General features: G+C 46.5%; 1 protein-coding gene and 1 long non-coding RNA gene across 3 annotated transcripts; one reads left to right on the top strand and one right to left on the bottom strand.

Annotated features, from left to right (window-relative positions):
• Positions 1-965: 965 nt before the first annotated feature.
• LOC104914243 lies at positions 966-3,097 on the bottom strand. The gene is made up of 4 exons (XR_795903.3): positions 2,425-3,097; positions 2,032-2,097; positions 1,532-1,678; positions 966-1,413 (listed from the first exon to the last, which is right to left on the bottom strand). It is a non-coding gene; the product is annotated as an uncharacterized LOC104914243 (long non-coding RNA).
• An 813-nt stretch (positions 3,098-3,910) lies between these two features.
• Positions 3,911-11,864, top strand: POLB (DNA polymerase beta). 2 transcript variants are annotated; one of them, XM_031556757.1, is made up of 14 exons: positions 3,911-4,032; positions 4,119-4,176; positions 4,278-4,344; positions 5,149-5,223; positions 5,726-5,784; positions 6,919-6,968; positions 7,456-7,507; positions 8,175-8,229; positions 8,317-8,389; positions 8,613-8,683; positions 9,373-9,459; positions 9,698-9,767; positions 9,956-10,020; positions 10,518-10,656. In XM_031556757.1, exons 1-13 carry the CDS (start codon positions 3,972-3,974, stop codon positions 9,976-9,978), a joined length of 801 nt encoding a protein of 266 aa, XP_031412617.1. In that variant the 5' UTR covers positions 3,911-3,971; the 3' UTR covers positions 9,979-10,020; positions 10,518-10,656. The 2 variants fall into 2 exon arrangements, with proteins under 2 accessions (XP_031412617.1, XP_010721457.1); XM_010723155.3 differs by lacking the exon at positions 9,698-9,767 and adding an exon at positions 11,281-11,864 and having other exon boundaries at positions 3,917-4,032; positions 10,518-10,657.
• Positions 11,865-12,104: the final 240 nt, after the last annotated feature.

Below are 12,104 nucleotides of genomic sequence, written 5' to 3'. Positions count from 1 at the left end.
GCGGTCGCTCGCCCCCGTGCGCCGCGGGGCTCTGAGGCGGCGTCACCGCGGCAGAGGCGAATGGGCGCCAAGCGCCCCCGAACGCTGTCTGCGCTGTCTGCGCTTCGCAACCGCCCCGGAGCGCGAGCCGCTCCTCTCGCGTTTCCCGACCGTTGGTCGGTCGAGCAGAAAACTCCCTCAGAGCCAGCCGTTACGAAGCGCGTTACAGAGCAGCATCGCTTATCTTCGGCTCCGCCTGCGGCGTAAAGCCGGTACAATGGAGCGTCGGCTTACAGCCCTTCCTCGTGTGACACGGGCAGAGATTTCCCAGTCGGAACGCGCACTGAGCCGCCTGGGAGACGACATCGCACCTCCACAGTTCTGGACGCGCTGCTCTGCGTCATGGCCTCATAGCAGGGCGAGAACGGAGCCCGAGCTCGTGCTGCCTCGCAGCCGGGGAGGAACTGGGATTTTCAGAGGGAGACGTTGCGTCCTCTCCTCGTCACTGACCCGGGTCGCGGAATCTTGTCTGCAGTGGTGCAAGGTGTGGCTTTAGGTGAAAACCAAGGCTGATAATGCAGCGAGGTTTCAGTCCGTGGACTCACAGAGAGGTCGGGATGGCAGGGTCCTCACTCAGGCTGCCCAGAGCCCCTCCAGCCTGGCCGGGCACCCGCAGGGATGGGGCACCCATGGCCGCTCTGGGCAGCAGTGCCAGGGCCTCAGCTCCCCTTCTTAGATGAACAACATCTAAACCGAATCTCCCATCCTTTACGTCAAAACCATTCCTCTTTGTCCTATTATCTGCCACCTCCTTGAAGTAACAGAAGATCTGCACCATCACCCCAAATACACACGAGGTCTCCGTGACTTATGCACTACACGTAAGGTGTCGCGTGGAAACTTCTTACCCTGAACAGAAGCCAACGTGAGGACAGGGGGGATTTTCCACCCTGTGTCTTGCACAGATCAAGCAAGGTCTCACACAATTAGGAAATAATGCTGTTATTTATTGGTGAATTGTTGTAATAGAAACATGGACAGCCACAGTTGATGGCAGCAGCAGTTGTCCAGGCCTGGGACGTGGTGCCCGGCCCCAGGGAGAGTGCTACCATCCCCTGTAGGATGGCGGTGGTGGCAGTGGTGGTGGCGATGCCCAGCGCAGCTGGGGGCTTCTGGGCTTATTCCTGGTGTACATGGTCGGGCTGGGGGGCGTGGGGGCCATGCTGGGGGCAGCCGAGCCGGAGCACGCTTGGGCCTGGAGGGCGGCGATGTGCTGGAGCTCCGCAGCACCCAGGCAGGACGTCCTGGCACACGTGGAGCCTGCTGGTGCCAAGACCGTCTGTCCCCTTGGCTGTCTGTCAGGCTGTCTGTCTGTCCTCATATGCTGAGCGTTCACGGGCAGCAGACTGGGCCGTGGTGGATTCCATGAGGCACCTGCAGAGACAGGAACTGCTGAGGGCCCGGGAGCCCCCCGCTCTCCTTCCTCCCGGCATCGCACAGAGCAGCGCGGGAATAAAGAGCGTGCTGGGATGGGGATGGGGGAGCAACTCACTGTTGTTTCTGCCTCTGCCGCCGGATGCAAATGCAGCACACAATTATTAGCAGCAGAAGAGGAACAAACACACAATGGCACCTTTCAGGCAGAACATGGGGACGTCCTTAACGTAGATGCCCTTAGTGGATTCTTCACCACATGCACCTGAAGGAACAATTGTGGTCACTGCTGCGCCTCGTGCCTAACTGGCGATCTCACCAGAGCTCTGACATTGCCATGAAATGTTCCAGGAGGCCATGAAGACAAAACGCAACAACAGAACCTCCAACCTTCAGGCACAGAGCTCTGTGCACGGCCTTTTCCTGCAGCGCCAGCTGCTTGCACGTCCTCTGTGCCTTCACGGGAGATGGGCAGCGTGTGGCTGCTGCCCTCCTGAAACACAGCCTCGTCCACAGGCTCTCCATCGGTGAGGGGAAGAGAACGGAAAGGAGACGGAGAGGGGAGGAAAAGAGAACTGGAGGGGTAGCCCCAAAGGCTCTGTTCTGGCAGTGACTTACCTCCGAGTTCCACCTCAGGAACAAAAGCCAAATCCGACCAGGCAATCACAGGAAAACAACCAATGTCTAGAATCACAAAGAGATGAGAGAAGTTTCCTTTAAACGTGTGTAAGACCACCATGGTCCGCATGGAGCAACATTTGGCCACTCGGGCCTTTCTTACTGCAGATCTGTGATGGGCACAAAGGAAACCACAGCACGGGAGGAAAACGTGCCTGGCTCTTCCCTTGGGCTGGGGGCGATGGGGACCCTGTGTTGGGAACTGGGTACTGGCCACCTTCCCCTGCCCAGCATGTCCCCCATGCAAGGACAGTCCCAGGGAAGTCTGCCCTCTGGCCATGGGGACACAGCCTGACTTCTTGCCCCCCGTGCCACTCATTTTTGTTCACCCACCTGCTCCTGGTGCTCACCGTGGAGCAGCACCGTCCTTCCAGCAACTTGTAGCCATCAGGAGGAGGAGTATGAGACGGGCAGAGGCCGTTTCTGTCTTGGAGCGTCCTGGCCATGTGGCAGCTTCCTCTTCCTGGCTTGGATTCTGCCAGTGCACTGCTGGTGCCCACTGGTGGTGCAGGTGGGTGCTTGGCACTCAGCCGGCTCGGTGCCATCCCTGCTGTGGTTGTCCGGCACGGAGCAGGAGGTGCAGCCGGGTGGCAGTGCCAGGCGGGTGAGAACCACCCGGGGCTGCTTCTGCTGTGCCTCCTCCATCAGATGTGCTGTGCGGGGAGAGGAAGGTGCTGGGACATCCAGGGGGGTCGGCACAGGCAGCTCTGGTGATGTGCTGCGGGGCAGCAGGAAAGGCTTGCAGGGCAGCGGCCTGGGGAGCTGCCTGGAGCACGATGGATGCGTGCAGAACAGGTCGCTGCTGATCCAGGCCTCAGTCTCTGCCTCTCCGTTTTGCTCCCTGCTGGCCCAGGGAAAGTCAGGGAGCGCTGAGATGAATGGTGACGTTTTTGTGCTGCTGGGGACGTCTGGGCTCGGTGGCTGTGTGGCATCGATCCACCGCAGCAGCTCTGCCCTTTCCTGGCTGTCCAGTTCTGTGATGAATGGTGGTGTTTTACTCTACTGCTTAGTTTAACCTTTTGCTGGCCCAAGCATATTCTAAAAAAGGGAGCCTTCTCAAGTCAGTAGAAAGGGGCCCCTAAGAAAGCAATGGAACGGGAAGATAAGCAGGATAAATTACTGAGGCATGCAGGGCGGGAGAAGAGCTCAGAACTGGGACAAAGGTTGAAAGGACATGGTGAGGAAGACGTCTGACTTCATCCCGGAACGACCACCAAATGGGGAGGAAGACATTGAGCCTTCATCCAATGGAAGCTAATGTGCATGCCCTGGGGAGGGGGACAGCATGTCCCCCGGAAAAGTAATAAATATGTCAGTGGGTATTGGGTAATACTGCTGAATATGTATGGCTTGACTTATAAATGTATTGAGATCCCACTCTCTGGTGTGCAAGCTAGCCGGAGCGATCCTCCTTGTACTCAACGTGTGGCGCAGTGCTGAAATAAACGTATCTGCTCTTATAACCTTACATGTGTGGAAGAGTTTGATTCCGCAAATCAGGTGGAGTCGCCGTCCCGGGCAGCGTTCAAGAGGCGTCTGGATGAGGAGCCGCGAGATCTGGTTTAGTGCTTGTGGTAGCAGCGGTGATGGGAGGGCGGTTGGACTGGATGATCTTGCAGGTCGTTTCCAACCTTGTGATTCTATGATTATATGGTTCTGTGCTTCTATGATTCTGCGGTTCTATGGTTCCATAGTTCTACGACTCTTCGCTGTCAGCCCCGTCTCCTCGGCGCGGAGGGAACGCACAGCCCCGCCCCTCCTCCCCCCCTGGAGCCGCAGCTGAGCGGCATTGCGCGCCGCAGCCTGTCGCGGCGTGATGACGTCACCACCGGAAGCGCTGCTGGGTGATTTTCCGGTGTCGGTCGCTGCTGCCGCCTGCAATGAGCAAGCGGAAGGCGCCTCAGGAGAGCCTCAACCAGGGCATCACAGACTTCCTCATGGGTACGGGGGGCGCGGGGAAGGGGGGGGAATGTGGGGAGGAGGATGTTCTGGGAACCGGCTCGACTGCTCCGTGTTTCTCCCCGTAGAGCTAGCGAATTACGAGCGCAACGTGAACCGAGCCATCCACAAGTACAACGCCTACAGGTACCGCCTCCTTTTTCCCCGCTCCCGTCTCTCGGGGGCCTGGCCTCACCGCAGGGCTGAGCGCTGTTCGGTTCTGGGCGCTGACCGATGCCGTTCTGCAGGAAAGCGGCCTCTGTCATCTCCCGGTACCCCAGCAGAATACGGAATGGAGCCGAAGCTAAGAAGCTGGTAGGTCCCGGGGCGAATTTGGGCTTCTCAGGGTGGAGAAGCTGTGTTAGGATGGTACCGAGGTTTCCAGGAGGAGGGAAGCAGTGTGCAAATGACTCTGTATCATCAGCTTCTGCTGGCAGCCGGCTTAAGGAGGGGGGAGCGGGGCATATGAGCTGCAGGGATTTCATAGGTGGAACTGGGGACTCCAGCTGGGTCTCCTCGGTGAAAGGCTTCTGCTGAGAGAGGTTTCCCCTTCACACAGAATCACAGAATGGCCAGGGTTGGAAAGGACCTCAAGGAGCATGAAGCTCCAACCCCCTGCCACACGCAGGGCCACCAACCTCCACATTTCACACCAGCCCAGGCTGCCCAGGGCCCCATCCAACCTGGCCTTGAACACCTCCAGGGATGGACGGGGCATCCACAGCCTCTCTGGGCAGCTGTTCCAGCACCTCACACCCTCATAGTAAAGAACTTCCCCCTGACATCCAACCTAAATCTTCCCTCCCTCAACTTCAAACCATTTCCCCTCATCCTGCTGTTATCTACCCTTTCAAAGAGTTGTAAATTGAATTGGAGTTGTAGGAATCAAAACCTAGTTTAAAATAACTGTTTTCAGAGGACTTGTATTACAGCACTTGAAATACTGTGTTTGTTCTACTTGTGTTGTACCCTTCAATGCTCTTGATCTCTCATAGACCAGTGTTTTAAAATGGTTTCTGTGACTTCATGGTTCTTTTTGTTGAACGTTATTTTTCTTAGATAGAATGACTGTAAGTGACCTTGAAATTGACTTGTATTTCATCCTTCTTCAATGTTTAGGATGGAGTAGGTGCTAAAATAGCTGAGAAAATAGATGAGTTTTTATCTACTGGAAAGCTTCGCAAATTGGAAAAGGTGTGTTTCCTTCCCTTATGCTTTATTTCTCAGTAGTTGTTTTACTTTGTACTTTGTGAAGTAGTCTGCTTGCTTTGTGAAGTTTCTGTTGCTCTCTGTGGAGAGACTGATGTCAAGCAGAAGAACGGTGGGCTCTGTGCAAAGTAAAAAGTGGGGAACAAGAAGCTTAGCCAAAGCCTCAGAACTGTCTACTTATGAAAATATTTTAGATTGCATAATAAGTACATGAATGTCTTCTGTGGGAAGTGGAGTTCTGACTCTGGAAGGATGTGGAATTGAGTTTTAACCACGCTGTTTACTTTAGTATGGGCAGTTAAGACAGTTAATTTCCAGGAATGATACATATGGCACTGGTCTAATGCACAGTATTACTGTTAGTTCAGTTTCGTTCTGATTTGCAGTAGATCTCCAAAGCAGAATCTGACCAAGTTGTTTTATAAGCTTTCTTTCATTACTGAAATGGAGTAAAGAAGAGTTTGTTCACATTATGATGTCTTTGCAGATTCGACAAGATGATACAAGTGCTTCCATCAACTTCCTGACACGAGTTACTGGCATTGGGTAAAGCTTAGTTATTATTTGTTAGTGGTGGGAGGGGAGTCGTTGTCAGAGTTGTGGAGCTGTCAGTTACAGATTTTGCAATAGAAGAGTGGAAGTAGAAAGCTCCTGTGTGCAAGCTGAGAGGGGAAGGAGAGAGATGATCAAAAACTGCATCAAAAGATTGAGAAAAGTAGAAACAAGATTGAGAAAATAAGGATCAAGAAAGCAGAGTAGGAGCCTATGAGATTATGGTGCAAAATCTGTTAGGGAGTATAGTATTTGTACCGTGTTTGTAAAAGGAGATCCAGAACCCTGGCAACTCCTCAAAAACAGGGCTTTTCAGAAGGATGATACGAGGAGGTCTTAAGCCTGTTCTCCTTCCTATTCTGTGCATAGGGAAATTCTGGCAGCAAAGAGCTCAGTCTACAGACAGGCACTTAACTTAGCATGTGCATAGAAGCAGAAGTCCATATCTTGAATGAGAAGGGCTGTGATACTGCTTGCCAAGAACAGGATTGGCTAAATACAGAATATTTGTGCTTAAAAACAGAACAGAGTGGAATGCCGTGGGGAAAAAGAGGGAAAAGCAATATTGAAACCCCTTGGGATTTAAGGCAGAGAATGCAGTGGTTCTTAAGTAATTCTGATGAAAGATTTGCTGCAAGCTTGTGGATGTTTATGTTGTGCTTATGATAAACCCTTTGGCCAAGTTGCTTTTCTGTACTGTAGGTTGCAAGCTAGAGTCTTGTGTGGATTTTTGTTTTTAAGTTCTATTCTAAAGACACTTGCATTGTTGCCTTAAGCTGGTTCAGAGGCTGCTTATAGTTAATGTAGCTCTTGTGCCTTCAGTTACATATCAGTATTGTCTAAAGCTGCATTGGCTGTTTGGTCAGATTTTTTGTTTCCTTTTTAAAATCATAAAATCAGTATATAGTTCCATCAATACTAAAAATGTGTGGGCCAAGCTTTGGATAGTTGTTTCTGTTGCTTGAGAATACAAATTGAAAATGTGCATGACAAAAGGATGATAAGCATTATAAGAACTTTAATCTTGACCTTGAGGAATCTAGGCAGTAGATGTGAATTCTAATGTCCTTTGCAGCATTGTAAGATTCCTGCTGTTCCTAACTGCATGTTGCTTTGCCCCTTTTGCAGTCCTGCTGCTGCTAGGAAGTTTGTTGAGGAAGGAATTAAGACTTTAGAAGGTAAGTATGAGTGTAACTTTGGGTCCTTGGTTTATTCTCCAGTAGTGTTTCTTATGTCACGTTGCTTGTTTCACAGTGATGCTGTAATAGCAGATAAGCCTTCAGTTTGAGGAAACTGTTTTGATAAAATAACAACAACAAGCTAACCTAAATGTAGTGCACAGGCTAGAGGCACTATATACACACGTGCAGTAGAGTTTATATATTTATATATACATATAGAATAGAATATAGAATGTATAGGTTATATTGAAAATAACATCATTTTTGTGTTTAAAATTAATAGTCCATTGAAGTCTGCATCAGGAAGGTGTGCTAGGCATTGCTACTCATACTGTCAGCTGCTGAGCAACCTGTTAAAAATGTCTTCATTGTGTATGAAGTTGTTATTTTTTTGTTCGATATTCCTCATTTGTATCATCTTTGTCTTGTTGAAAACTCAATGTAAGTATTTTGCCCTTAAGGAACTTTCCTTTTCATCTTTTAGATCTAAGAAAAAATGAGCACAAGCTGACCCATCACCAGCGAATTGGGTTGAAGTAAGCTTTTTTGGCTGCTTGTGCTTGGCTTTTCTAATAACTGCTTAAGACACCACAATGTAATGTAAGGTTCTGGAGCCTTCTCTGTATGCTCTCTGTGCAGGGACAGCTTTGGTGTATCTCAATCAGTGGCAGGGATGCAGGGTTTGTGGCCTGCTAGTGAGAGAGAAGTGTTTTGCAGCTATTTATTTACTTATTTATTTTCCCCACTACTCATCTGAGCTCCGTACTTAGTATGCATCTTTATATGTGTGAGTATTCACAAGAAAATACTGTTAAGGTAGGCAGTATAAGATTATCCACCTGACCTGTCCATGTTTCCTACATGTTTTTAGCTTGTGTATCGTCCTTGGGTCTGCTTCTGGCACTGTGCTCAGATGTTACTCTAGTGCTGAACTGCAGGAATAGTTTTCAGCTCTCTGCAGGCTTCTTTTTGTCTCTGGTTCCACTTTAACCCACCTGAAGTGGGATTGGAGGAAAGTCCTACATTTAGGAGAGCTGTCTGAAGATGCAGGGATTGGGCTGGTTCTCTGTGGTGAGAATGGGGAACGTTTGGCGATGCGATATAAAAATTCTATTGTTTCTTCTGATACCACTTTTAATTGACAAAAATTTTAAGATGCTACCCATACCCCTCTTTCAGATGCTTTTACTTTTCTGTACACAGATATTTTGAAGATTTTGAGAAAAGAATCCCAAGGGAAGAAATGTTGCAAATGCAGGTCAGAAAGTCTTTGTCAAAGACTTGAGGCATTGAAGGCCAATGAACAACAGGCATCTTGAAACATTCATCTTTCCTCTTTTCATAGGAAATTGTGCTGAAAGAGGTGGAGAACGTGGACCCAAATTATATTGCTACAGTCTGTGGCAGTTTTAGGCGAGGTTGGTACACTTTGTTCTTGCTGTATTTTATTTTGGGCAAATAAGCAAACACGATAATGCATGTTTTTCTAGAGAGTAAGTTTATGCTAAAAATGCTGTTTCTGGAAAATTACCTGACTATTATCTCCAAGAAATGTGTGTTTTTCAGAAGAGGTTAGAAGCATTTTCATCAGTGTTCATATACTTACGTAGGAGGAATTTTCTTTGCTTCTTACTTGCCTAGGTGCAGAGTCGAGTGGTGATATGGATGTTCTCTTAACCCATCCGACTTTCACATCTGAATCATCCAAACAGGTGTGCTTCTCTGCTACTATGTTTAATACTGAGCAGTATTTCCAGAAGGGTATTTTAAATTTGGATGATATGTAGTGTCAGACTTGCGTTTCATTTTCCTGCATCTTTTTGTAGCTGTTTGATCACCATTTTTATTTTGAGGAGTGAACACGTGGATCTGAGAAGCAATTTTACGTTGTGTTCTCAGCACGGTGTCTTTACTCTCATCCTTCCCTCACTCATCTTCCTTGATTCTTCTAAATTCATATGCTGTACAAAGTAGAATTGTAACAACTATGTGAATAAAGCAGGGATTAAAGTATCTCCTTATGTCACCTCTTTCTTTTGGAGGTGAAGCAGATGTCCTGCTGCCCTTACAGTCTTTTGTGGCTACCTCTGGGGCAGTCCTAATGATAATCCATTTTTTTGTGTTGCTTCTATAGATTAATTGCTTTGAAGTTGAAAGCTCAAACCAGGAAGCAAGTTTTGTCACTCTAAATGAAAACAATCTGATATGGATTTCACTTGGAAACTTTTCTCATGTTTCAACATTGTAGTTTTATTAGCTTTTTCTTAGTGTTGCTCTGATCCTTTTCCTCTTGGTCACATTTCATGTCGGTAACACATATGATTGTGTGATGTCCTGCAGCTAGACAGGTAAGATATTCTTAGAAGTGAAGTAATTTCTTCTGTGTTGTTACTGTTCCTAGTCAAAGCTTCTGCATCAAGTTGTAGAACAACTGGAAAAAGTCCACTTTGTCACTGATGTGCTGTCTAAAGGTGACACCAAATTCATGGTAAGACCTTCCAGAGGAAGGGGGGATGTGGTAGGGATTACCTCTCATGACAAAAGCTAGGATACGTACAAAAATGTTGCTTAGACTGCTGCTGTTGTGGGATTTTTCGTATTTTTTTTCTCTTAAAAGCTCTTTGCAGTTGTGGCTTAGTGAATCTCTTGTTAAAATGGAAAATAATTCCTGTTGTCCTTCCTGCTATATAACTTAAGAAGTAATTATGTGCTATGTTGAATTACAGTCCTCTTATCAGCAGCAGTTCCCAGTACTAGTGATGTCCAGCTGTTCTAATAAAATATTTGATCAGTTCGGTAAGAATTTAATTTTACTCTCCAAGATAATTGATGATAAAACAAGAGCTGTGTGCATTTGGAACTGTGTATTTTAAAAGTTTGGTTAGCATTGGGGTAGTCGAGAACAGTCAAGCTCTATAATGTAAGTCTATCTCAGACCTGTTGAACTTAATTTTTAATTTCTTACTTCCTTTACTTTCTCTCAGGGTGTCTGCCAGCTGCCAAATAAAGATGATGGAACATCTTATCCACATAGGAGAATTGATATTCGGTATACTTTCCAATAAATAAAGAATTTAGCTGTCTGCTGTATTACAGACATTCGTTTCAAGTTCTGCATCCAAATCTCTATTTCTGTGTTTAGAAAAAGGCATTTACTAGGTTTCTAATTGCCTTGTTTGGAAACCACTGTGTCAGTGCCCATGTCTAGAACAGGTTATTAGCAAGAATACTGTATTTGAAATCGTGGTTTTGTATCCAGTTTCAGAATTGTGACCTACTTGATGATGCTGTTTTGAGATGAGTTCTTGGCAGTAATTAAAGCATCGTAACAATAAGTTATGAGTCAGGTTAGATGTGTTGTACCTTTCTCTGATATGTACTTCATTCTTGAATTGGGCATCTGAAAGAATCAAATGTACAGAATTCCAGAATGTGTGTGTTTGAACACCGCTCTAGATCTGCTCCCTTTTTAAGTGGCTGAATTCCAAATGGCTTGTAGCTTCATATTTGTCCTAAATATATATTTCTCTTCCGTTTTTATTCTAGGCTTATCCCTAAAGATCAGTATTACTGTGGTGTACTGTATTTCACAGGCAGTGATATATTCAATAAGAACATGAGAGCCCATGCTCTGGAAATGGGCTTCACAATCAACGAGTATACAATCCGTCCCTTGGGTGTCACTGGTCAGTCTGGGCTTTTAAACAGTATTCTTTCTTGTTGCACGGTTTGTGTGATCCTCTCCTTTAATCATTTTCTCAATAGGAAATCTTGGCAAATACTGTAATTAACAAAATTTTTCACTCTGTCCTTCCTGGAACCATAAACCATGTTAGCAGAGGGAAATATAGACAGCACTGTGGAACAAAATAAGCACATCAGGACACCTAATCTACTTGGTCTTAACTGAACTACAGTTTGGATTTGCTGTGCAATGCACAGCACGTATTTTCTCGTTCTTTTAATGTGATTTATGTCTTTCAATTCTTTCCCATTAGGGGGAGGGGCCCTGACTGCAAATTGTGTGTATATATTTTTTTTAACCGTATAAGCATTATAGCTCCACAGTTAATTATTTTATTTCTTCTTACACTATATTATGTGAAAAACTGTGGGTTGTGTTTGTGGTGGTGGCTTTTTGTGGGGGTTGGGCTTTTTTCCTGTGTGTTTTTTGGGGGCAGGGTGCTTATCATTTCACTTGCAAATACATTTCGCTTACAGCGGATTGTCTTGATCTTGCAATGCATTTGACAATCCAGGATTATATGGAATTTCCACCTTTCAAATAGCTTCTGTAATATGCTTGCAGGAGTCGCTGGGGAGGCCCTACCAGTAGAATGTGAGAAAGACATCTTTGACTACATCCAGTGGAAATACCGAGAGCCAAAGGATCGGAGTGAATAACCGTCTGCATTTGTCTGACTTAAAAGACGTTTTTGTAGCTTTTTGTGAACATAAGTGTAGAAAACATGCATATTCTTTAGACGTTACTGCAAAAAAATGTGCATGGCTGATATTTAAAAGGAGGGTATGTTAGTAAAGCTTTAAATCCTTTCTGTACTTTAGAGTGAAACAACACTCCCTGAATAGTGCTTGTAGTCTGCCTTCTGCTGTGCTTGTCCTGGTAGCCTAGAATACTTTCTGCTGTTTTAAGCTATAACCAACCCCTCGCTCCTTAAATATGGTATTTTACTGTTTTTTTTGTCTAATATTTCCGTATTTTAAAATGTAATTTGTTTCTTTCTTTCTGTTGGTCCTTTGTTCAGTTCTTACATAATCCATCTGTACAGTTCCTTTCTTTGCACTGAAGCCTGTAGAGATGTTTGTGGAGGGTTTGAAGTGGATGCAATAAACAATTTACCTTAACGGGGAAATAAACACTTAATTCTCTTCCTTTGCTGCTGTTCTTAAATGGTCATAGATCCATTCCTACATAAACTTCTAAAGACAAAAGTGCTCATTCTTGGTTAAGGTTGCAGGTGCCGTATCCCCGACTAGCCTTCTGCGCATGCGTATCCCTCCCACTAACCTGCACATGCATACCCCCGACTAGCCCTCTGCGCATGCGTACCCCCCCACTAGCACTCGACGTATGCATACTTCGGCCCTGTGCACATGCGTACCTCCTAGCTT

This window comes from Meleagris gallopavo, chromosome 24 (genome assembly GCF_000146605.3).
Source record: "Meleagris gallopavo isolate NT-WF06-2002-E0010 breed Aviagen turkey brand Nicholas breeding stock chromosome 24, Turkey_5.1, whole genome shotgun sequence".
Taxonomy (NCBI): Eukaryota; Metazoa; Chordata; class Aves; order Galliformes; family Phasianidae; genus Meleagris; species Meleagris gallopavo.
Note: the sequence above shows the minus strand (reverse complement) of the source record. Positions and strands in the feature narration are given on the sequence as shown.